At 44.1% G+C, this 26,319-nt stretch overlaps 1 protein-coding gene across 2 annotated transcripts in view; it reads right to left on the minus strand.

The window, feature by feature from the left end:
- Positions 1 to 21,994, minus strand: part of ANKH (ANKH inorganic pyrophosphate transport regulator) — a 146,937-nt gene extending 124,943 nt beyond the window's left edge. The window contains exons 1-2 of one of the 2 annotated variants that reach the window (XM_024209994.2): positions 21,953 to 21,994; positions 21,395 to 21,538 (exon numbers count right to left, since the gene is read on the minus strand). In XM_024209994.2, the coding sequence (XP_024065762.1) occupies positions 21,395 to 21,538; positions 21,953 to 21,961 (153 nt within the window). In that variant the 5' untranslated portion in view covers positions 21,962 to 21,994. Of the gene's footprint in view, positions 1 to 21,394; positions 21,539 to 21,948 lie in introns of both variants that reach the window. The other variant, XM_024209995.2, reaches the window with a different exon arrangement.
- Positions 21,995 to 26,319: the final 4,325 nt, after the last annotated feature.

Consider the following 26,319-nt stretch of genomic DNA (forward strand, 5'->3'; position numbering starts at 1 on the left):
GGACAAATTAAGATTAAAGAATACTTAGGAGAAAAGAGCAGATAGTTGTTGAATCATTAGAGAAAGGTAGTGGAAGTGAAGGACAGTCTGTGCTTAAATGTCTAGGAGCTGTTCAGTGCCAGAAAAAGCTACAGCAGTACAAAAACAGACTTCACATTAGATTGATTATGTTATGCTAAGCTCCATCGCCAAGACAAAACTAAGTGATGCAACACTGTCAATTTTAAGTATTAAACCAGTGTTTCCCAAACTTGGGACACCGCTTGTGTAGGGAAAGCCCCTGGCGGGCCGGGCCGGTTTGTGTACCTGCCGCGTCCGCAGGTCCGGCGGATCATGACTCCCACTGGCCGCGGTTCACCGCTCCAGACCAATGGGAGCTGCTGGAAGTGACACCAGCTGAGGGACGTACTGGCCGCATCTTCCAGCAGCTCCCATTGGCCTGGAGCAGCAAACCGCGGCCAGTAGGAGCCGCAATTGTTTACCTGCGCGTCCGCAGGTCCGGCCAAACTGACCCGGCCCGCTAGGGGCTTTCCCTACACAAGCGGCGTCCCAAGTTTGGGAAACACAGTATTAAACAAACAAACACAGTACAAGATTAGTTATATTAAGATTTAAACATATGGGTTCAACTTGGCAGCCTGTAGAGGAAGTCAGGCTTCTAGTTATTGTTGTGCTGTATCAATCTACTCCCAGCCAGGGATTTTATAAAAGAAAAAGTTTGAATTGTGTGGCATTTCCTATTTTTATATGTGGTTTATCTCTTCCACAGAGGTAGGATTTATTTCATCCACAAAGAAATCACAAAACAAAGAGAAACTAACAGAAAAGTAAAGGATTATTTAATCTCATTACCTAGCAAAAAATTAAAAGACATTCACTGAAGATTAATGTTACAGGATAGACACATTGTTCTTTATCGAGAACAAATGAGTTACTGATGGTGGGGGAAGGGTTCTTGAAACAAACTCCCATAGGCCTGCAATAGAGCAGCTCATTGCCAAACAGTTACTAATCTCTTCTAGAAATCATACCAATCCCTCTCCTCCTCACCCCAGAGTTCTGTCAACCAGTGTTTATGGTCTCTACTTCTATAGGCTTACTGCAGCAGAAATCCAAACATTCCCCACTCTCTCTGCAATCACTATTGCTCCTTTAAATAATTTCTCCTCGTTTTTTAAATGCCTTACTGCTGCACACACTACTCTGAATTATTGAATGCAGATTTCGTCTGGAAATGTTTATGTTATATATAATACATAAAAATCTCCTTTAAACTGCAGCTGTTAACATTATCTGCACTTGAAAAAGGTCACAGATTAGTGAGTCATGACTTCCCCCATCCCCTCCTACTTCTACAGTTCAATGCAAATTATTTCTTATTGCCTGTTGGATTAGTATTACTTTAATATTCCTTTTGGTACTGGTCACATTGAGCTGGATTTCCTGCTCACGTCAACTGATTTCACGCTGGCATCGCTCCATTGCTTACTTCTGATTTACACCACCAAAAGTGAGAGGAGACTCTGGTCAGTTATTTAGAAATATATTGATGATAAATTGATGGGTATGCAGCTCTCTTGTTTGGGCTAATCCCACTCTTTGTACTACAGTAGAAAGCTTAGGTTGCTCTGCAGTAACAAATTTGAGACAGCCACTTTACTGGATTAGGGCCTTCAGCCAGATTTTTCCTTAGAGCCTCCATTTTTTCAGTCTCACCGTCTTCCTCAAAAATCCCCCAACTCCTTTCCTCTATTAATACATAGACAGCAACAGACCCCCCCCGTCCCCACCATGTGCCAATTAAAATAAGGATTGTTGAATTATTGGGTCTCTCCCACAAATACACTCCCTGCCCTCAAGCTCAATTTCACAGCTCTAAGCCCTGAGGCAGAGATTGTTCCTCTCCCTTGCTAATTATTCATTTATATTTACAGTAACATCCACAACTTATTAGGGGCTTTGCAAACAGACAAGCAGCCACGGTCAGACTCTGGGTATGACTCGGGCTTGTGGGGCTAAAAAAAATGTGGTGCAATCGTTGGGGCTGACACGCTGCACCCCCTGCCCCTTGTGGGGTCCCAGAGCTCAGGCTCCAACCCAAGCCAAAATGTCTACACTGCAGTTTTACAGCCCTGCAAGCCTAAGCCCTGAAAGCCCAGTCAACTGACCTGGGCCAGCGTCAGCTGTTTAATTGTTGCATCTAAAGAGCGAGCTTGTTTAGTGTAATTCCTCTGCTCTAGTGGAATTCAAGAATATAATGAAAAAATGTTAGGTGGGTTGCTTGTAGTGATCTCTCTCATAAATCCTATTCATGAGGGAACACTTGATCTCTATAGAGTTTATAGAAAAGCCAAGTTATTTATTCTTTAGTTCCAGAGAGTCTTTCCTAAGTAGTCTTTTTCTGAGCCTATTACAATGCTGGAACATGTTCTAACCCGTATACCACTGACTGTACCTCAGAAGGTTCAGGCTGTGAATGATGAAAGGTCGTCATGCTTTCATGCCTTAAAATAAAAGGTTTAGAGTTAAATGACTGCTAGCAAGTATGTAAAGAACTGTGCAGCCATAATTCATCCATACATTTTTGTGCATGGACCTCAGGCCATATTTTCAAAGGAGGAGGCCTGAGGTCCACGCACACACAAAAAGAGTTTGTGTAGCAGGATGCCTACATTTGCACATGGAATTGCCACGTCTGCACACAGATACGGGTGTCTCTACATGCAAAGGACATTGCTGGATACTTAACTAGCCATTTATGTGCACATGTGCTGTAACTGCACCTGCGATTGTTTAAGAAGTTTCACACACAGCTTTTGGGCCTCTTCCCTTAACAATTTCGCCCTTAATATCTATCTCAATGTAAACTAATGTGTGATTGCTAACGGCAACATCTAGTACTGTCCAATTTGGAACAATGCTATAAAGACATTCTCTTCCTCCAACTCCCAAATAATACTGTACATATTTACATTTTATATTATTTGTAGCAACTGTATTTAAAAAATGCACTCATCTGTGGCAACTAGGAAGCTTTTCTTGGATGAGTAACTTCTGTGTTTAAAGGATCCAAGTCTTCAGGTAAGAGAAAAAAGTTTTTAACGTTTAGGGTTGTGAAACAACCCTTCCCAAACAAACAGCACAAGATGAGGGCATTGTCTCCCTAAATCTGCAGGCACATATCTCCAGTGTTTATGCATTTGTTGCAGCACACAAAGGGACCAGAGTCTTCCTCGTGACTATAGCATTCTGTGAATCAAGGTCACTCTAATGCAGCTTGGAAACTAGGGGCGGCACTGAAATTATTTTTACTGTAGAGGATTACCCACAAAGAGGCTTGAGGAAGGGCAGATCCGTGAATGGGGATCTTTTCCACAAAATCACCCTTGAAGCAGCCAAGAGGATCTGCAGTAGAAGGTGGAAAACAGAACGCTCTTCCTTTTTACAAGCCAGATGGTGTGGGCAGGGATGAACTATTCAAATCTATCCAGTGTAGGGGCATGGCAGGGGCTTGGCTCCTCACCTGTGCATTGGTCCTGTGTGACTGGCATTCCCCCTTATGTGCCTCTGGGACTCAACAAATTTAAAAGATGCTTGTGTATGAGGAACTGGATGTATGGCTGAGTGGGTGGATGACAGAGAGAGAGAGACTGACAGGATAAATGAGGAGAGCCAGTTTTGGCAGAGGGGGAAAAACTGGGCAGGGATTCTTGTGGGGTGATTGGGGCTGGGATACTGGACCAGAAGAGACAGTGACAGAAGGATCTTTGTCCATTAGAAAACACTCCTCTCCAGAATCTAAAATTGCTAAGTCTCACTGTTCTTCTGCCATCAGCAAATATATGAGAGATCTGTTGGCAAACTGTCTCATCCCTCTCTTGTGGCTGGTCCACAGAGGATGACAACATACTACTGCTATCAGTTACTCAGTTAACTCAATTGGCAGACATCTGTGTGATCGACTAACGGTTGTAACCTGCTGGCAAGCTATGTGAACAACAATGTTTCAATGAAGTTTATGGTTTTTGATTTTTTTTTAAACCATAGGTAATGACATACAAAAGACTTAATTAAAAGAATATTCATGTTGCAAAGCCAAGGAATGCGTATACATTAAGTCTTTAATTACATGGTCACATGCTATTTTTTTTCCATGTCTACAAATCAGGGCTGATCTGACCAACAGAATGGGAACTTGCAGTTAATGGCCAGACACCTGTGAAAAGTTTGGTTTAAGTGCCTTGACCAGTATCACAAAGGAACTTTAGCAGCAACCAATTGGCTTAGCCATAAAACCATCCTCTCTTCCTGAAGTCCTCCCCTGCCTCATTCACTACACACCTTCCATCTTCTGCAACAAATGAGGCAGAGACCTCACAGAAAATAGCCTCCTTCAGCACACAATCTTGAATCATCCCCAGAGGTCCATCCTCTGCATGGAGTGAGGCAGGGGTCTGGTGGAAAAAACAGTATGTGATCACTGAATTAAAGACTGTCCCACAATGCATATGATCATGGGCGCAATTAAGGTTTTAATCTACTCCTGTTTCAAAGCAGTGTATATCAAAGCACACTAACAAACGTTCGTTAGTGTGCATCAGCAGGAGTCCACACAGTCATTTAGTGTGCAGCAAGCTAGTGTGGGGTAGATTCACACCTCAGCTTGGCACAAATTAATGTTCCTGTGTACAAGCCCTTAGTCCTTCTGTAATCTGCCTTGTTGATTTCCTTTGCAGTAAGTACAGGACTGTACATAGTTAACATTATGCCTAGATTCACTGAATCATCGAAATTAGAGGTAGGTAAGATGTAACCATTTTAGATCACATAATCTAATGCCTGGTAACGTAGGATTCTTCAACAAGTGTACTTTAGATTTAAGTAATGCAAGAGATGGAAGTACTCACATTTTCCTTTGGGAGGCTTAACCATAGTTCAGTACATCTCAGTGCTAGGACATTTATTCTGATTTTTTTTAGTCTAAGTTTTCTATCTTTTTAAATTCTCTCTCTTTACTCCTAGGTTGATACTGTACAGGCGGATATACGAACTCACTCCTTTTCCTCTTTCTTTCCTCGATGATTACACCCTTCAAATCCCTACAGCCTGTTACCATGTTCCTTTTTTATCCAAGCTATTTATGCTTCTTTTTAATAATCTCTCCTTTTAAGTAACTGGAAACACTCTCTTTTAACAGAACTGAAAAATGTGTTTCAAACATGCTAAACATTTTTAATTGGTAGACCCTTAGAGGAAATAGGCAAGGAGGCAAGCTGCAATAAAATCTGTAGTTTTGCAGCTGAAAGACTATAGATCAAAGTCTCCAAAACTGTTGGAACATAGCAATATGCTACAGAGATGAAAATCTTCAGGATAAAAAGGGAAGTGAATAAGGGCTATCCCTGCAAGAACAAGCTCAGCTTGCTAGGATTACAGAAACAAGTGGCTGCTTCTCCCTGATGGTTAGATTATAAAAAGAAGATGCTATCCAGCAGCTGGAGATAAGGAAGAGAAAGGAAAGTGGGGTAAATTGGATTGGGTCAGGAGACAAACTGGCAAGGGAGTTTGATAAATCCAAAATATTAATTCCACATTTTCAGGGAAGTGAGCAATTCACATGTGTTGTAGTAAGAATGAGACAGAACTCCCATTTAGAGTTGAATCTTGTCCTCAGTTCTACATATACAACCTATCTGACTGCACCATTGCAGAGGTGTAACCAAAAGTAAATCAGACCCCTGAAGCCTGCACCTCCTCTCATTTAGGCCCGAGCAAGTCAGGAGTAACTCTACTACAGGTAATGCTTTATATCAGAGTAGGGCTGGTATAAGTGAGATCAAACACATGCCTAAGGTATTTACTGCTTCTAAATTCATTCATGAAATTAACCAGGGGTGAAAGTAACTTAAAGGACTTACTGGTACACTGGAGTCCTGAGCAGGGGGCATGGCCTCAACTGGAAGAGGCGGGGCCTTTAAATACCCAGGCCCTTTAAATCACCCCCAGAGCTACCAGCTGCAGAGGGGGTGGGAGCCCCGGGGCTCAGGGGCAATTAAAAGGGCCCGGGGCTCCCTGCAGCAGGGCTCGGGCAGTGCTTTAAAGGGACCGGGGCTCCCTGCAGCGGCCGGAGCCCCGGGCCCTTTAAATCACCACCGGAGCCCTGCCACCGCTACCCCAGGGCTCCGGCACCGGAGCTCAGGAGGCAATTTAAAGGGCCCGGGGCTCCGGCCACTGCGGGGAGCCCCAGGCTCTTTAAATCGCCAACCTGGGGAAGCCAGTCCAGTCCAGCACGGCATACTGGCTCTTACTGGAACGCCAGACCGGACCGGCTTACTTTCACCTCTGAAATTAACCCACCTCTTAATAGCCCACACGTGACCTGAAGACATTTGCAAAGTACACCAGTTAAAAGCCCAAGACTTGACAAGTGTTGCTGAACCACTTATTGTGCTTAGAAATGACTCCTTAGGTGCTAGCACAATACAAATAAATCATCGTTCTTGCCTAGAGTGATCACAACATACACCAACAGTTGCATTGCCACCAAATGTGAAACACTGAACTATTTCCCTAAACAAAGAAACAGAAAAAGAAATATGATTTACTTTAGGTTTCGCAGTGCAGTGAATGGAGGTATTTTTAATAACCACTCTATATCTCCAATCTTCATTTGTTCAATTAAAAGGTGTGGACATCAATAATGTACACTAATAACAAGGAAACACTTAGCCAGCTTTATAACTGAGGACTTGTCTATATACAGAGTTGCTCCGGACTCATTCTGGAGTAAGTGTCTCCCAAATTAATCAGCAATATTTCCATGAGCATAAAGCACTGAGCTAGGATGATACAAGGATGCATGGAAATATTCTAACCAAATTAATTCCATGGATTAGACCACAGGATTGAGGAAATGCTGAATGAACTTGGCTCTCTTAGACACTAGGGTTCATGAGAGACTTTGGTTTTTTGCTCTGTATAACCCCAGCAATTCCTTTTTTACCTGCGGTCTCTATAGGCTTTTTCTTGTTATCTGAAAACATGGCAGCAGAACATAAACATGGCAACAAAATGTAACACCACACCTGTGGGTATCTCACCTCAGTGGAGGATCAGGCAAGCAGAAGGAAACCTAATCTGGTGACCTAGTTGCACATTAACCAAAAAAAAAAAAAAAAAAAAAAAACCCAAATACACACATTTCTAAATACAAATACACATAAGAAGTTACCAATAACACCTGAGATGACATTACAGAGAAACAGTAAAGTTCAGTGCACGGTTGCAAGTGATTAGAGAGCTAATGTTTTCCTGATGTTAATGAAGTCACAGGCAATAATGCTAAAATGCAAAGAAGTAGTTTTCTGTCAGTGATCCTAACTGTAACCAATTCTGCAAGAATCACAATTGCTAGCAACTACTCTGATTAGTGGTTTAGAATTATCTAAACTCAATACAGATTGAGAGAAACTGATGCAGAAGTGATATGTTGGGTAAATGGACATTTCGAAATGGCACTGCACTCCAGCTTCACCTAGCAATAATGCTTTCTTATGCAGCAAATCAGATTTTCCTAAAGTTACTAGTCCCCAAAAAATTCTCTTTGAGACCCATTCAGGAAAACACAGAAAGAAGGATCAGGTTTATGATACTGATTAAATAATTCTTGTGTAATATATGTTTTCTAGGTTCATACTTAATAATACTTTCCATCTATATAACACCTTCCATCCATAATTACAACATGTTTTACAAACACTAATGACTAAGTATCAGAGGGGTAGCCGTGTTAGTCTGGATCTGTAAAAAGCGAATGAATGAATAAGTTTCACAACATGCCTGTGGGGACATATTACTATTTTATAGCTGAGACGGTTGAGGCAAACAGAGATCAAGGCCCAGATTCTCAAGTATATTTAGGTATCTAATTCCTACTGATTTCAATGGGAATTAGATATCTAAATACGGCTGAGGATCTGGGCCTAAATGACTTGCCACACAGAAAGTCAGTGGGCAGAGTCAGTTAGAATCCACATCTGACTCCAAGTCCTGTTCCTTAAAACAAGACTATCCCTGTTTCACACAGTCACAGGATTTGCTGCGTTAAACACACTGCAGTCCATCTAACAATGTAATTCACAGGTGTGATGGATTATATAGTCTGGCTGATCAGATTTCAGGTTACTGGAGTGAGAGAAGGTCCTACTGATGTAAGATCAAGAAGAGAGAAGAAATAATGAAAGTGGAGGCAGCAGCAGTCGGGGAAAAACAGAGTAGTCGGAGAGAAGGCAGAGGAGAGTGGAAGAAAGGGAGGGTGCTAACAGAGAGAGGGAACAGAGGATACCTCTGAGGCTTAGAGCTATATACTTTATAATACAAAATCTGAAACATTTTAAGTGATGTGGGTATAATTCCATCAAGAGAGTTTCTAGTGACAACTGAAACCATTCAAGCTTCACTCTTGTGGTTTATATTGGCAGCAGAACCCTTCTATGGAATTATAGCCCCGTAACTCATAGTTACCTGTTATCTGTTCTATACTGTATGTACAATAAAAGTACGTACATAGCGGCACAGCTGCCGCATGTCACTGAATTACTTGATACATGGCTGAGATTTGTATCTCTGCTAATAGGACAATATATATAAGAGACCTTTGATTTTACCAAGTCTCAGTGTCGGTCACATGAGGTAAAATTCCAGTAAATGCTCTGTCAGAGTAGTCAATTGAGCATCTGATCCCTCCTGTTATAGTTAATGCAGACATGCATTCCTAATTACTCCTGTGCCCTATGGATCTCTGAAGCACTGACTGGAGAACAGATACCAAAATCTCTAATGCAGAAGTAAAAAAATACGGTGATATGAACGTCGCTCATATCTATATAATTTTTTTTTAAACCCTTAAATAAATTATCAGACTTAGGCGTCCAAAAGCAGAGAAAGTGCATGTCAGTCCGACTCTAACTCAACATTTTATCTAACTTTTCTTCAAGAAATATTGCCAGAGGCACCAGCATAATATGGAATACCACATTTCATACATGCTGCATTACATAATGTCTTAAAAATCTTGGGTGGTGATTGGTCAACTCAATCACACAACAGTGTGACCAGTGTGCATTCCAGAGCATGATTCCAAGCAAATTGCAATCATAAGCCCCAAAGATCAGCACAAGAAATGTTTTTGAAAAAAAAAAAAAAAAAAATCACTGACTTAAAATTTGCAAAGAATAAGGATGGTTAAAGCTCGTTTCATAATACTGTGTTTTATCTCCTGACCTTTTCTACATTTTTATTACCCCACCCCTTATCTGCTATTAGAATCCTAGAAATGAGGTCTCTTCCAGCCCTCAAAGAGGTCATGTAGTCCAGCCCTTCCCGCCCCCCTCGCCCATGCTGAAGCAGGACCAAGTAAACCTACACCATCCCTGACAGGTGTTTGTCTAACCAGCTCTTAAAAACCACCAGTGACTGGGATTCCACAACCTCCCTTGAAAGACTATTCTAGACCTTAACTATCCTCGTAGCTAGAAAGCTTTTTTTAATATCCAACCTAAATCTCCCTTGCTGCAGATTAAACTCATTATTTCTTGTCCTGCCTTCAGTGAACATGGAAAATTGCTGATCACCATACTCGTTATAAAAACATTTTACATATATAAAGACTATTTATCATGTCTCCCCTCAGGCTTCTTTTTTCCCCAAGACTAAACACGCCCAGCTTTTTAACCTTGTCTCATAGGTCAGGTATTTAAATCTTTTATCATTTCTGTTTATCTTCTCTAGACTCTCTCCGATTTGTCCATCTTTTTCTTGAAGTGTGACCATATAGACTGCACAACGTCACACCCTCCTCCTGAACTTACTGCCAGAGACTTGGACACTGACCATGGCGGAAACAGTATATGTAAAATCGTCGATCCCGCGCAGTGAGGACCCGAGGTAAGTCGAAATAAGATACGCCGACTTCAGCTATGCTATTCCCAACACACCACCCCCCCCAGTGTAGACCAGCCCCAAGAAATCTGTTATCTTCCACCATGCACCCAAATATCACAGAACATTCTCCGAGGAGCAAGTCTGGGATATACACATTAACACACTCAAAACTGCCTTCACCAAACAAGACACTCCATCAGAGAAGTAGATTGCATCACGGAACAGGCCACTTAAATACCCCGAGAGAACCTGCCTCAATACACAACTAAAACCCCTCTGACCACACACTGCTAGTTGTTACCTACCACCCCACAATAGAACCCATATGGAGTATCATCAAATAACTACAATCTATACTCAATGGGGACCCCATCCTGAAAGAAATTTTTCCTGAACCCCCACTTCTGGCCTTCAATCAATCCCCCAACCTCGTCAAGCTCAGTAGCAGCAAGCTCCCCACAGACCAAGATACACCAACTCAAAATGGCACCAGACCCTGCTAGAACAACAGATGCAAAACTTGCAGACATATCTCCGCTAATAAAATGATCAACACCCCCTCCCCCCCATACAACACGTTTCATGATCTATGGAGCCTACACATGCCTATCACAACTTGTGGTGTACCTCATCCGGTGTACTAAATGTCCCAATAACAACTGTGTGGGTGAAACCAGAATGAACACACACAAGAAAGTGATAAAAGACAAAAACACCTTATCACCTGTGGATGAACACTTTTGACAAAGCGATCACTCTATATCTGACCTATCAGTCCTCACCTCAGAGGAAACCTGTACAACACTTTTTTCAAAAGACAAGCCTGGAAGCTTAAATTCATAATTTTGCTAGAAATCACTAAAAATCACAGTCTTACTAAAGACACTGGACTTATGGCTTATTACAACAATCCCTAACCCACTAAACCCCATTTTTGTCCTATGATTACAGTGGTCTTAAGGGACCACTTCACCTTGAATGATCCCTCAGAATGTGTGTTAACTACTTCTGCTAAACTGTTAGACCTTGTAGTTAGCTGCGACACTCTAAAAGGCTATGTCTACACTAGCGAGCTTACAGCAGCACAGCTGCACCGATGCAGCTGTGCCGCTGCAAGATCTCTCGTGTAGCCTCTCTACATAATTAAACCATCTCCAACAAGCGGCTGTAGCTACGTCGGTGAGTTACATAGCGCTGTGCACACTACCACTTATGCTGGCGAAACCTATGTCACTTGGGGGGGGGGGTTCACAACCCTGAGTGACATAAGTTTTGCCAATATATGTAGAAGTGTAGACGTGGCCTGAGTAACTTTCCGAAACCTGAGGAAGAGCTCTGTGTAGCTGGAAAGCCTGTCTCTCTCACCAACAGAAGTTGGTCCAATAAAAGGTAGTTGTGACATTACCCTGGTGTTATCTGGACCGGTGATCTGCTAGGTCACTCCAATCCTTGACTCTGGGAGTCAGCCTTACCCCACTCTGCTGTGAGATTCTCCACTCCTGGGCTGCTCACGCACAGCCTCTGGCATGTAAGCTGTTCCTCGGACTGTGCAACTGAATGACACTAGCCAGTATCTCCGGTCCCAGACACAACCCTAGGAACCTCTGTCTTGCAGTGTCCAGTTAGCCCCACTGGCACTGATCCGCGGGGTCCACTGGCGAGCGGGAGGCGCTGGGGGGACATAGGGGAGCTGATAGGGGGGCTGCCAGCTGTGGACAAAGCAGGCAGCCAAACAACGTTATAGGGGAGCATTGCACAACTTTAAACAAGCAGGTTCTGTAATGGAGCAGGGACATAAGATCGAAGCAACGTTAAGTGAGAGGACATTAAGTGGAGAGTTACTGTAAAAGCAAAACGCATTCTAAGCTGATCTTAACACTTTCAGTGCCCTTACAAACTTAGATGCTTCTCACCACAGGCTGGCTGGCTGCCCTTAGCCAGGCTCTCCCCTTTGATCAGAGCTTCAGTCGCTTGGTGGTGATGTCTGCAGATAGAGGTGGAAGAGAGAGGAAGAGCATGGCAAATGTCTCTCCCTTTTATCATGTTCTTTCTTCCCTCTTGGCTTTGCCCTGCCCCCTTCCGAGTCAGGTGAGCATTACCTCATCGCAGTCCCAAACTGACCAAAGGAAGGGGGTGACTCACTCGGGAGTCCCACAGATCCTTTGTTGTTGCCTAGGCCAGTGTCCTTTGTTCCTGTGAGGCTGGGCTGAGTTTGTCCCGTACATGCCCTGATGAGGTGTGAACTGCCCCTCTGCTCTTGGGGAGTTTTTGCCCAGGCTTGCTTTAAGCCATGAGGACACATTTTCAGCCTCATAACTATATACATGAAAGTATAACCTATAACATTACTATAACAACAATGCTCAGTGCATCATGAGCCTTCCGAAGACACAACACGACAAAGTTTGCATTGGATACCACACAATCATTTTATAAGGATGAACATGGGGGTGTATGGTGTTCCCACGAGGTACAAAACATCACAGTATTACCTCTCGCACTTTATCTCTCTAATAACCTGGGACTGACACAGCTACAACAACACTGCATGCAACAGTTGAAGATTTCTTAAAGTGTGGCACCCAACACTGGACACAATACTCCAGGTGAGGCCTCACCACTGCCAAGTAAAGTGGGAGCCTCCAACATCCCTTTTGCATGCTTCAAATGACTACTCTTTAGGACTTCCTCCGCCTGCCTGCTGCTAATGACTACCTTCTCTGGCATTCCCTAATGCCTATTTTCCCCAGATTCCGTCCCCACTCTTCCTCATGGCTGCTCCAGACTTCTCTTCATAATTGACCCAGACTTGCTCCCTCTTCCTCTACCACCTTGCCTTACAGCAGGGGTTCTCAAACTGGGGGGTGGGACACCTCAGGGGGTCGCGAGGTTATTACATGGGGGGTTGCGAGCTGACAGCCTCCACCCCAAACCCCGCTTTGCCTCCAACATTTATAATGGTGTTATAAATTAAAAACACTTGTTTATATATTAAGGGGGGGGGGTCACACTCATAGGCTTGCTATGTGAAAGGGGTCACCAGTACAGTTTGAGAACCACTGCCTTACAGCTAAACCAGGAGTGGGCAAACTTTTTGGCCCAAGGGCCACATCTGGGTATGGAAATTGTATGGCGAGCCATGAATGCTCACGAAATTGGGGGTTGGGGTGCAGGAGAGGGTGAGGACTCTGGCAGGGGGTGCAGGCTCTGTGGGTCCAGAAATTAGGAGTTCAGTGTGCAGGAAGGGGCTGCGGGCTGGGGCACAGGGTTGGGCTGCAGAGGGGGGCGGTGAGGGCTCCATGCTGCCCCGTCCACAGGTGCTGCCCCTGCAGCTCCCATTGGCCATGGTTCCCAGCCCCAGACCCTGCTCCTCGGTGGGTGCTCGAGAGCCAGATTAAAATATCTGAAGGGCCGGATGCGGCCCCCAGGCCATAGTTTACCTACCCCTGAGCTAAGCCATCCACCTTTCATTTTAAAACAGCTTCCATTTCTAAGCATTCTATTTACACTTCACAGGAACAAATTAATTTATTAGTGACTAGGCCAAATGCTAATATCATCCTAATTCCTAGAAACCTAAATAAAGTAATTGCTATCTCCTTCAAGAATGCTGTATACAGTACCTTTGGTTGCTACATTAGATATCAGTGCTCACAAACAAGTGTCGGGGCACTAGCTTCAATATGAAAATCCTACAATTAGGCTTGACCTAATTACAAAAACAAAAAACGTGGTTCTTTAGTCTCCCTGCAGAGGAGGTAATGTCTGTCAAATGTGGCCTTATGTTGCATCTATCTGTAACTAAAGTCAACAAGAAAGCAGAACCTTCCACTCTACTTAAGCAGCAGCACTGTAAAAGCACACCACTTTCTGCACATAAGGTCTAAGTGCCTACATCATATAACACTGAATTCCATTGTTGTTGAGGCTTTTTTTGGTTTTAAGATCTCTCTCCATGTGAAGACACTGTAGACCTCAATCAATTCCTACTGAATTCTGGTTGGTGTCCCTGATTGTCCAATTGTTTGGGGCTTTTTTGGTGATGTCTAAGTACCCTGCAGTGCAGAGGTGAGACCTCATCTCTCTCTCTCCCCCTCACACACACACTTATGTCTATTACCTGTAATGGGGGGGGGGGGGGGGGAGAAAGGGGGAGGGGGGAGGGGGCAGAGGAAAGAAACAGCAACTAAAACCATATACACCCGTTGTCCTCTAGCCTTCTTCCCCCCACCCCTCTTTTAGTTCTTTGATAGTCAACTGCCTCTTGGCTCGTTCCTTCATTTCCACTCCCACAATATCCAACAACCCCACACTTTGGGGATGGCCTCTTGTTAACTTAATTTTTGAATAAAAAAAGTTGAGTTGAGAGCCCTAAACCAGTTTACTCTCCAGGCCGTTAAGCACAGGCCAACCACTCCTGTACCTGAAAACTGTAGTCTTGCTGGGAAAAGGGATGGTGGTTTTCCTTTGAAGCACTGCTGCTAACTGCTCCAGTCACTTTAAAATTAAACCACTGCTTCTCCTTCAGTGCTTAGCAGTGCTGCAGTATCTGTGCTGTGCCTACAGACCAGAGGGGAGACTAATAAATAGCGTGCTTGGGGATCCCAATTCAATTTCTTAAGTAAGATACATTGGCAAGGGGACAAGAGAAGCTGCTGGGAACTGGGAATACAAGTAGGAAAAAGAAGGGTAAGAGTTGCCATTTTAAATTGGCACCACTAACTTATTTCCCTAAGAGTATGAATGCCTTTATTCTCATATCCAAAATTGGGAGCTAGGCAATATTCCCAATAGAAACTGAGATTTGAATATTTGAGCCACAGTCTGCTGCTGAAAGGGCATTGGCCTTAATGGAGACACAGAAGGAGAATTCCATAATTTATATAAAAGGTGAGGAAGAAAATTGCAGCCATGCTGCCAGGCAGCAGAAAGGCCCCAGAGTCAGTGTTGAAGCGGAGATTTTGAGACTGGCTGGGTTCTGGAAGTTGTCCCATTGCTCATTCCACCTAGTGGCTACAGATTAGCTCTTACTTCTTGGATTTCTCATCTTGGACAAATATAGATTGGTAAACTGCACTATTGTTTCCAGTCAGCTTCACCTGTACTAACGCAATGTTGTAATATTTGGGTTACAAACCCTGCGGGGGAATGGAATTCCTTCAAAATGTTTCCACTGAAACGTGAAACAAAACAAAACAAAAAATCACAAACATTTCTGTTTAACTTTTTGTAAAAACTTGTTTTCTTGAACTAAGTTTGGGCCTAAATTTACCTGAAAGTGTCCCTTTAGTTCAGGAATTATGCACACATGTGAAAGGGGGGGAAATCTGTCATTAAATATTGTCATAGCAATGCAATATTTTCAAAAACCTAATGGTATTTCCAATAGGATACAATACTAATAATGGAATCATGGTTATTGTATATAGTTATAGCCTACACTGATTACAATGGGAGCTTATATAGTCACATTTCTGTTAACGTGGTATTAAAGGCCTACCTAATCTAGGTTAGTCTTTGACCACTGACGTCAATCATAATAATACTTCGTTCTTATGACACCTTTCATCTCGAGTATTTTTGAAATTTATTAGCTCTCCTGGCTGCCCTGTGACATCGGTAAGTGTTATGCACTCTTTAAAAATGAGTGAACAGTGGCATCGAAAGGTTATGTAACCTGGCCAAGATGCCACAGTGGCAGTTGGGAATATAAACTCTCCAGTCTCACTATTTCTCTTTAATATTTTATGCACAACTTGTTCTGTTTTTCTGGTCACCATTTAAGAAAAGAAAATGGTTTTAACTACAAGGAGAAACCTGTTAAAATAAAACTAGGCCTCTTAAACCAGCAGCAGCCAACAAATTTAGAACAAGGGCTGTTGATGGTCTCATTGCTCTTATGGTAACTCACTTATTTGAACCCCAAGTACTGTACCACATGTAATATATAAAATTACCAGGTTATCCCAAGAGCCCTGAAGCACAAGAAGGAGTTAATGAGGGAGTAGTAGTTTGACTCCTTCATTGCCTTGTTTCAGTTTGACTAAGCCTAAATGCCACTGAACATAACACGTGCACGTGTGTGTGCGTATACACGTGTACTGCTCATGAATTGCTGGTAATAGATCTCACAGTAACAGCCACAGGTCTTGTTTATCCTACGGACAGTTGGAAAAAAAACAAAACACGGTTGATAACATTGCTTCAGCTGATTGTTGGGAGACCTACTGTAGCACTGGCTGCTGATACCATTTTCAAGAAAGACAGTGTCATACAACCTTACTTGTAGCAAGTAAGGCCCACTGCAGGGACCTTGAGCACTGGTGCACCTTGGTTCCTTTTATTCTCTGCCTGTGGCACATCATAACCTAGTCTCCTGTGGGTCTCATTTATTTGGGTCTCGTTTTGGTTGTTGGCTTTAATGTGCAGGTGCTGAGCGATATTGGAGGCCTGTGGTACACAGGACATCAGACTACTAGCTGATCTTCTGGCCTTGCACTCTATGACTCGAAGTTAGTTAACACCAGTGCTAACATGACAACAGTAGGGAGTCCCAACATTGATAACTGGTGTTAGCAACCAGGGAACACTCTTCCAAAATATTGTTATTATTGATGCCACCTCAGAGGCAGTTTAGTGCACAGAGCACTGACCAACAAGTCAGACCCGCATTCTATTCCTAGCTCTGCCAATGGCTTACTGGGCATTCCTGAGCAAATACATTACCCCATCTGTACTTCATTTTCCCCAGTATTGCCAACCCTGAAATGTTAAAAGAAATCAGTCAGTTCCCAAAAAAGTGGCTTAAAAATCATGATACTTTTGGGGGGGAGGGAGGTGCGGTCATTGGCTTCTGGTTTGTGTGTCCTTTGAAGGTTTTTTTTCTGCAACCACAAGATATACAAACTTAAGAAGCAACAACAACAAGAAAGATGCTGGTATTTTCAGGTAATCACTGGTCTCCAGGACCTGGGCCCTTAAATAAAACACCAAATATCGTGACACTCTTGATAAAATCATGAGTTAGCAACACTTCCATTTGTAAAATGAGGATAATTATTCTTATCTTTGTGATGTGCTTTTAAGCTCCCTGGATGAAAAGTGAGAATAGTGGTGTTATTACATCAAAATGTAGTGGTATAATACATGATGCAGAAAATAAGGGAGTTAAAAAAATTTTGGGATCCATTCTTAAAAGCCCCCCAAAAGCTTATTCAACATAATGAAACATTTATGTTAAATGTACTTAGGAAAGCATAAATCAGCATAAAAACAGAGCAAATAGGAATAATGCGTTAGAGCTAGTATTGTGATTTCTCCCTCTCTCCACTTCTAAATCATTCTGTATTCATACTTCAATATTACCGTTGTTTAGTATAAACAAAATTCAGATGCCTACATCTGAGAAAAGTTTACAAGATTGAGATGAGGTTAGCTGATTAGATTTCAATCACAGTTTTGTCCCAAAAAGCAAAGAATGCTGGATCCGGTCCTTAAGGTCAATGAGAATATCTTCACAGACGTTAATGGGCTCTGGAACAGACTATTCGTTCTCACTGATGTTACTGTAACATTTTTTTACATCCTAAACACAATACAGAATTATAATTAAAAATATACTGTTCATCTAGTACACCCATAATCATTGAGTCTTCTGAAAATACTTAATACCCCTTATTGTTAATCTCCCACAATGTACAATGCTCACAAAGTTCTTTAGTCCTCTCCTAAATCACCTGCCAAATAATTATCTAGTGACAGCAGAGGACAAACAAAAGATGTGGCAATTTCTTAGCTGTATTATCCTCCCTATACTTAGCCACATGATAAAAATATCTCAAATCCCACAAAATTGTGTTAAGCAAAAAAGAATTTAGAAACTAGTCACTTGCCTCACATTTAACAATACTGGCATTACATTTTATTGAAAGAACTCTGCTTTGAAAACTGTGCTCCCAAATAATATTTCTACTCATGGAAACAACAAATGGGGAAGCTGTATCAAAAGTCTTATGATCTACAGTGTTCTTTCAATGACTGATCCATCTGTTCAGCCAGTCTATATTACTAGGCTACTTTTTCTTCAATAATCTTATATCCGACCTACAAATTCTTCTGTGCCTCTTTTAGAGATTATTAGCCATAGGGAATAACTTCCCTTCATGCTAATTTGACTGATTTATATTAGCAGTCTTATCTTAAGCATAAATGCACAAGGGGAAGTACTGTAGCTTTTTCTGAGCTGTCCCTTGGTACACCCATTATTATGTATACAATTATTCTGATTTTGCCCTATTATTAAAATTATTACCGCAGCAGGGAGTGATCAGATGACTGGCTCATCAAATCTTTATCTTCTGGAAAGTCTATTTTTGCTCAACAGTACTAGCCTGATAATCATGTAGCATCCACTGGGGGAAAAAATGCAGACATGACATCTCAAAAATTGGACAAGCTCGTGCATAAGAATTACCAACAAAAGAATAAAATTATCATTTCTTCCTCAGCTTCCCCACTCTCATGTGAGGGGATAAACCAACTCACCAACCAGTATATTAATGAAGCTCCCACAAGTGTCAGTATTTCATTCCCTTTTCCTCAGGGATGCACTTATTGTTAAAACACAACAGAGGGTCCTGTGGCACCTTCAATACTTCTGTTAGTCTTAAAGGTGCCACAGGACCCTCTGTTGTGTTTTACAGATTCAGACTAACACAGCTACCCCTCTGATACTTGTTAAAACACAGTTCATCATCACTGAAGACAGGTAAACCAGGTCCTGTCACCTAGCCTCTCCTCCGGCCCCTGTCTCAGCAATCTTATGCTGCTCCCTACCCAGCAGGTATCCCCAGCCAAGTCTTCCACCTAGCTGATGTAGGAAGACCCCTTTCCTCATCCACAATCTCCTGCAGGAACCTCTCTGCTCCCTGCAGCAATCCCCCTTTAAGTGAGCAGATTGTTGGCCTTCTTTCTCCACTGCTGGGAGGCAGCTGATTAGCCCAACTCCCTTGAAGGGCATCCCATGCTGTGGTGGTGTCCAAAAGCACGTCACTATATCTCATTCTACCAGGTATCTAGCATGCCTTGCTGCAAAGAGTGTTGAACTTGATCGACCCTGTCCACAGCAGTGAGACCACTATTTTAAAAAGCTGCATAAATAATTTTTAACATGCATTTTCCAAATGCTCATTTTCCCAGTGTAAGTGGGGGTTGAGATGTTAGTGGCAAGAGCGTACTGAACACTCAACATTCAAGGAGTTCTTCTGTGATCTATTTGTTAATGTTGAAAGTTCTAATCTGAAGAGCACGGAAATCAATGGAAGACTTTCTTCTGATTGGCATGGACTCTGAATCAGGCCCTACTTGTATAAGGCAGATTGTACATTTGTACCTCTAAATCACCTTTTTTCTTCATTTTCTTCTATCCTGTTTTCTCTCTTTTGTCAGGAGGCAGAGAGTGGGATTTATGGAAAACTGATTGGTAGAGTAAATTGCCCTTGTGTGAGACAAGAACAAATTGTATATATCAAAATATTCTGAATATCTTTTATTGCTTAAATTTAGAATAAAGATTTTTTGTTAAAAGTAGAAGAAAAGAGAAATAAGAATGAAATATCTTGGCAAATAGTTGATTCTTATATCCATTTTCCATTCTAATATAATTGTGCCCAATCTTGCACTTTTTACACAGGCAAATTCACTAATTTATTGTATAGTATCTTTGCCTGAATAAGAAATGCAGGAGTAGGTGCATATGCTGATTGTATGTATAAGAATTGCCTAAAAGGCATCAGATTACCTGTTGACAGAACAGTAACTTATCACAAGGATGAAAGTTGTTAGGGGGCATTCAGCTAGTTCACTTGTTACATGGGGCTTCCACCCACTTGTGGCTATGTTTCTTACACAGGAAACTATGCCAAGTAAACAGGTCTCTGATAAAAAGTGAGGAAATACAGCGAGCCTTATTTTAGATGGTGTCCAAGGCAAAGAACAGCTTTATATCAGCAATAGTGTGGAACTTTAATTAGGATGAAGTGGGCACACTTGTTCACAATTGACTTAATCCATTTCAAAGTTTGTTAGCAATAGATTCCAGTGCTCTCTATGCTACTCTTCTCAGGTTCTCATACCATGGCATCTGAATTTGTGAATTTAAAATGATGACAAAGAAAGCAATACAAAAAGAGTATTCAAGGTAAATAGAGTTAGAAAGTCAGCTCAGTAAATTGTTATAAATTAAATGCTTAGCACTTCACATTTCAGAGATTCTCTCTTGCTGTCTATACTAATGCAGAGAATGCTACCCTATTTTCCCCCCCATTGATTTAATCCATCCTTTGTCAATATCATTACACAGCATCCTGTAAGAGTTTCCTAAACACAGTGCTTCACTGGTAAGGTGGCAGGGACTGGTGCCTACAAATGGTTCACTGCCTGCTGAAGAGGTTTCAGCAACACTAGCTTTTCAATGACGCCACATGGAGAGAGGTAAAAGAACAAGATAAAGCAGGCTGTATGAGGGGGAAGGAATTAGGCCCCTTCACTCCATCACAAAATCAATAGTTATAACTGCACACCAGCAAGCCCCAAACAAGCAGCAATTAGCAGTATATCTATAGGATATTTCTATAACCATAATCAATGTCTGTTTAAATATTCTCAATCATCAACCCAGCCTGCTATGTGTTTTGCAATAGGTTTTTTTTTTTAATCCCCTTTCTCCCACAAATTAAGCAAAAATATTGTATAGTGGGTTTTTTGAAAAGTAGTTTTAATTAAAATATAGACAAATTCTTTATGTAATCCCCAATTACATAATTCTTGAGTGCACTAAAAAGATGTCCTTCTATATGCATCAAAGTAGAGTTCAAAACAGATCATGTTTTAACATTCATGGTGGAAAGCAGAAAAAAGTCTGATGAATAATAAACAAGCAGTAAACAGATCTTTCCAAAACACAAACACAGCAGGGAGGCTTCAAAACCAAAAGCAACCATGAGATGAAAAAGAAACAGAAAACAGAGAGCCCACCCCCAAATAAATGAGACAATCGATATTCTGCATTCAGGCAAAATGTTGTGATGCACTGAGCAAAGCAGCAGCAATGTTGTTTGTTTTCTGCAAACTGCTATCTGCAAATTCCTCTCGGGATACCTATAGACCACAGTGCACCCTATTTTACAGTCTCCTCCTATGGATGTTCTGGCAGAGGGAAGTCCACATTTGACAATCAAATACAGCCTATGTGTGCATTGCCATCAGCGACCCTAGGCTCACAGGGAAGAGACTAATAAATACAGAGGATGTTTTGTCAACAGTCAGCAATAGCGATCCTAATAAGGCACATTTGCAAAGCAGCAGCTTGCACAGTAATTTATCCCTTAGCGCCAGCGATGGATGGCTGCATTTGGCTATGTCTAGAAAAGGTAAAAGGCGTCCGGCGAGTTACCTGCTCCCCGAAGTCGATGGCTATATTGGTGATGCCCAAAGGAACCAAGAATCGGATCAGGGGCCAGTAGTTAGTGAGCGCTGGAAATTTCACCATAGTCCCAGCTGTGCGAGGACCCCAAACACATCTGCCGTAGCAGGGAAACTGCAAGGGGGGAGGAATGGGGAAAGAAGGAAAAAAGAGAGAAAAGAAAAGCCCCCTAAAAATCAAGCTTCTGGCTTGGCTGGGGGAGGCTCTGCATCTAGCAAGAGCAGCAGCAGCGAAGCGGTCTCTTCTCTCCTCCTCCGCTCGCTCTGCTCCGCTCTGCGCGGTGTGCTGCTGTCTTAGCAAGAGATCCAAAAGATCAAGTCCATCCCTGCTGCCCTCCTCCCACACAACAATGATCTGCTGCTGCTGGGGGGGGGAAGAGGAGGGACACCACCACCACCAGAAATTTCTGCGGGCGGGTTTTCCATTATAGGAGCTAGGGCACACACACAAAAATGAGGTAGGTACCCTGGCTTAGCCTAGCCGGCAGCAGGGGGATGGGAGCAGGGGTGGGAACAAAAACAAACCAACCACCGGCATGGGGCAGGATGAGCCGGGCTGTCTCGCCGCCTCCTTCCCCAGGCTGTGGGAGGAGAGGGACGCCGGAGGATGGCTGAGGCGGTGCAGAAAACGGGCTGAGGCCGGAGACGCTGCGCCCCGGCCCAGCTATGTCTCCTCTCTCGGCGTCTGCCTCTCTAAACACGTGGGTTTTGACACACACCCGGCCTCATTTCAGGAGGGGAGGGGAAAGAGCGGCATCTCTCTGCGCCTCCTAACGCCGGCGCCCGGGCACAGCAGCACCTCTAGCTGCTGCAGCCCGCCCAGGAGAAGCAGCTGCTGCCTGCTGAGCAGGACAGTAGACAAGTGTGCGTGTTGTACAGGAGGTGTGCGCGCGCAGGTGTACAGCGAGTGGGGCTATACAAATGACTGTGTGTGTAAATGTGCATTCTCCGCCATACACTGCATGTATGCACATACACACTAGACATAGGCATGATACACATATACACAACATACTTTCCACACACAGGCTCACAGCACATTGTATGTACAGTGCAGGTGTCGGTTTGTGTACAGTAGCTGTGGTTTTGGGTAGGGTTACCATTCGTCTGGATTCCCCCAGACATGTCTGGCTTTTTGAGCTAAAAATAGCATCCCCGGGAATTTGTAAATGTCCAGACTTCCCCCCCACCATAAGGTTTTGGGCAGTCAGGGTACAGGTAGGGGGTAGGCTCCTGGGGGGCAGTTAGGGTGGGGGGGGTCTTAGGAGGGGGCAGTTAGGGGATAAGGAACAGGGAGGCTTAGGTAGGGGGTGGGGTTCTGGAGGGCAGTTAGGAGCAGGGGTCCCAGGAGGGGGCAGTCAGGGGACAAGGAGCAGGGGGAGGGTTGAGGGTTCTGAGGGGGGCAGGAAGTGGGAGGGGCAGGGGCAGGGCTAGGGCAGGATGGGGGCAGGGCTAGGGTGGGGCTCCTCCCATCCTCTTTTTTGCTTGCTGAAATATGGTAACCCTCGTTTTGGGGGTGTGCACATTGCCACATTGTGTATGTAAGTGTGGTGTGTGTACATTCATATGGATGTAACTGTGGTGATTTTGCATGTACAATATCTGCATTTCTATGTGTACATGCATGTCTACATCTAGCATGCATCTGTTAATGCCCTCTGCTGTGCTCCAAGGCACTGCCACATAATGGAGTTACAGTCAGGAGAAGTGTGCAGTTTTCTGTTCCTCCATGCATTGTACCAACACTAGTCTGTAAACTTCTCCCCCGGTCTGGTTTTAGGATTTATGACGTCCCAAGCAAAAGTGGAGCTTTACAGTGCTTGGAGCAGGACTTCATCTGTGAGTTGCCCACTTGCCTCCCTCTCTTGTTCTACTGAAAAAGTGTGGAAGAGTGAGCTGGCCTGCAAGTTGCACGTCTATACAGGTCCCTCTCAAAAGTGGGACCCCAAACTTGCATTGCATGTTAATAAGGCCTTCACAGTGTGTGTTTGACCATTACTGTAGAATACTGTAGAATGTAAGCAGTGCCTGATGGGGAAGGCATGTCCTGTCTGTTAATGACTGGCTGGAGGATTTACAGAACTAAAGCAAAGTAGTGGATGGGGGCGTCCTTAATCTCGCTAGTCATTACTGGTCAGGAAATGCCTGACCCAGAGTTTTTGTTCTGATAAACCACATAAAATAATAAATAAAGGGAGACCATTTGTCAGCAAGATGTGTTAATATTTCAAAGTCAGTTTAATTTCTGACTAATAAAATGTGCCATTTGCTTGTAGTCTGGAGGCCCAAGCCTGCTCACGTGGAAAGCAATGGAGTATCTGTTCACTGGGAGTACTGTTGGACCCTGGCTCCATTTCTAGAAAATAAAGACTAATGCAGTTAACCACTGAGAAAAGCAGGACTTGATTCTCAATTTTTAATTGATATATGTAAGACTCTTGGACTTTCCAATTTCTATTGACAGAGTTACCGTAAAGGTGGAAGAACCAGGGTATGTCTACACTGCAAAGTAAAACCCATGGCACCACATCTCAAAGCCCAGGTCAGTTGCATCTGGCTCAGGCAGCTCAGGCTGCAGGGCTAAAAATAGCAGTGTAGATATTTGGTCTTAGTCTGGAGCCCAGGCTCTGAAAGCCAGTGATGGGGGAAGGATCTCAGAGTCCGAGCTCCAGCCTCAGTGAGAATATATACACTGCCATATCTTCTTCAAGTAGATGCAGCTGTGTATTCCACGTAGGTGTGTGCATGCCCAGTGCTCTGGAGTTGGAGAATTTCGCCTAGCAGTACCTCTGGAGGGGCAGTGCTCGCACCTCATGGCTGTAGCCCCTCCCTTGGCTTATGAAGCAGCACGACCCTGACCTCCCTCAGTTCCTTCCTACCTCCCATGACTGGAGTTGCAGCTCTGTGTAGTTTTCAACCTCACAATCCTTTATTCAGTGACTTTTTTCTAGTTTTATATAGTTCATGAGTACCGCTAGTACAGTGTTAGTTAGATTTAGTGTTAGTTGGAGCTTGTGTTCCCTTACCAGGGTTTAAACATTGTCCATCGTGTGTGTGGGGAAGGGGAGGGCGGGGGGGGGGGGGGAATCACCAGTAACAATCCATGCGCAGTGCTTGCTGCTCTAGGTGAAGCCCCCATCATGGAGCAATGTTTGATTTGCAGATCATTCACAGAACGGACTCAAGTGGTGAGGGGTCTTCATCTGAAGCAGCATCTGCTTGAACAGGCCATGCTGCCTGCTTCAACACTGAGGCCCTCATCAGATTCCATGTCATCCTCTGGTTCTAAGAGTGCTGCCGCTTCGCATGCTGGAGCTGGTGCCTCTCTGAAGAGACGGAGGCAAAGACAGCCTGTATCTGCCGACAATGCGGGGCAGAGTGAAGGCAGTGGCTTCAGCAGATGTTACTGAGCACGCTCAGTACATGCCAAGCAGCAATTCGGAGGGCCTTCCCCCCCGTGGCCTCCCTGTCGTGTTGCCTCTCCACAGAGGAGTAATTTCCTGTTGAGTGTGCCTAGGTCATGTAAAAGGTCATGTAAAACCAACCGAGACTGTTCCAGGTCCCGTGGGGACTTGTCTTCCTCTTCCAAAAGGAGCATGAATCAGCATGTGGTAAATGCAGATGTGTGGGATGGAGCAGGTCCCACCAGCCTCTCCCCAGCACCATCCAGACAGCTCAGAGACCTATACAGTTGACTCCGGTTCCGGCCCCACGGTGTCTCTTGAGTCCAGTATTGACGAGGGCAATGCTGGCATAGTCTGCTTCTGTGCTGGTGGCATATCAGGCAGCAGCAGACCTCTCCTGTCTTTCTGTCCCAACCTCTCCCTTGGTCCAGGACTGCATCCGTTATAGCCCCATTGGCTGCATCCGTTATAGCCCCAGGCCACTGAACCTATGTATCTGTTAGCGCTGCACCCCGATATTTCCCTTCCACGCTCAGTGGAAATGGGGCCAGTACCAAACTGGGCACAAGGGACCTCCTCAGCACCAGGAACTTCTTCAGTAACCCCATGGCCAGTGCTGTCAATGTTGCCATGGCAGCAGTCTCCGCCCTCCACTTCGGCACCAGTGGTTACTTGGGTACCAATGCTGACTTCGAGGTCGGCACTGCTCCTGGCAAGGGAAATGACCAAGGCATACTCGGTGCTGTTGGAACTGTTTCCACCATTGATGCCACACCTCCCTCCCCCCGGGCTATGGACAAGTTGGACTGGCTGCTCACACCCCCAGGGCTGGCCCTGCCATTTCCCCCAAAGCCTGGGACTCTTCAGTATTTGAGTTGGGATCTTATTCCTCCTGCTCTCCATTGCCTGAGCGAGGGCTGTTCGTAGAGCACTATGGGTACCAGGATTGGTGCTCATCTCATGGTCAGGACACGGCCCCTTGACCTGGCACCTACTGGCCACCAATGCCATATTCATACCATTGGACTCCGTGGGCCACTCCTTGGTCATGTAGGTCCCATTCATCCTGCTCGAAGCCAAGATCATCAGCTAGGTCTGTAGCCTTGACCATCGATTTGCCAAAGGTCCAGGTACTGGTGAACCTTCCCCTCAAGGAGCCTCCAGAGTCATCCTGCCTGGGCCCATTGGGCCACAAGCAGGGATCTAGCTCAGGCACAATTAAGTGCCTCATCCTTGTCCGCAGATGATTCCGCAGTGCCGGGCTCTTCCTTCCCTTCGGTACCGGAGGATTTCAAGCCGTACCAGGACCTGTTGCGGCACATGACTTCTTCCCTGGGTATTCAAGCAGAGTTTCTGCAGGAGAACACTCACATGTTAGTGGATACCCTCAACCATCAGACCCTGGGAGAGTCGCCCTCCCTATTAATGATGTGCTCTTTGAGCCTTCAAGGTCCTCTGGAGCACACTGCCTTTGATAGCACCTGCAGCTAAG

Source organism: Terrapene carolina, unplaced genomic scaffold, assembly GCF_002925995.2.
Source record: "Terrapene carolina triunguis isolate 2854851 unplaced genomic scaffold, T_m_triunguis-2.0 Scaffold48, whole genome shotgun sequence".
Taxonomy (NCBI): Eukaryota; Metazoa; Chordata; order Testudines; family Emydidae; genus Terrapene; species Terrapene triunguis.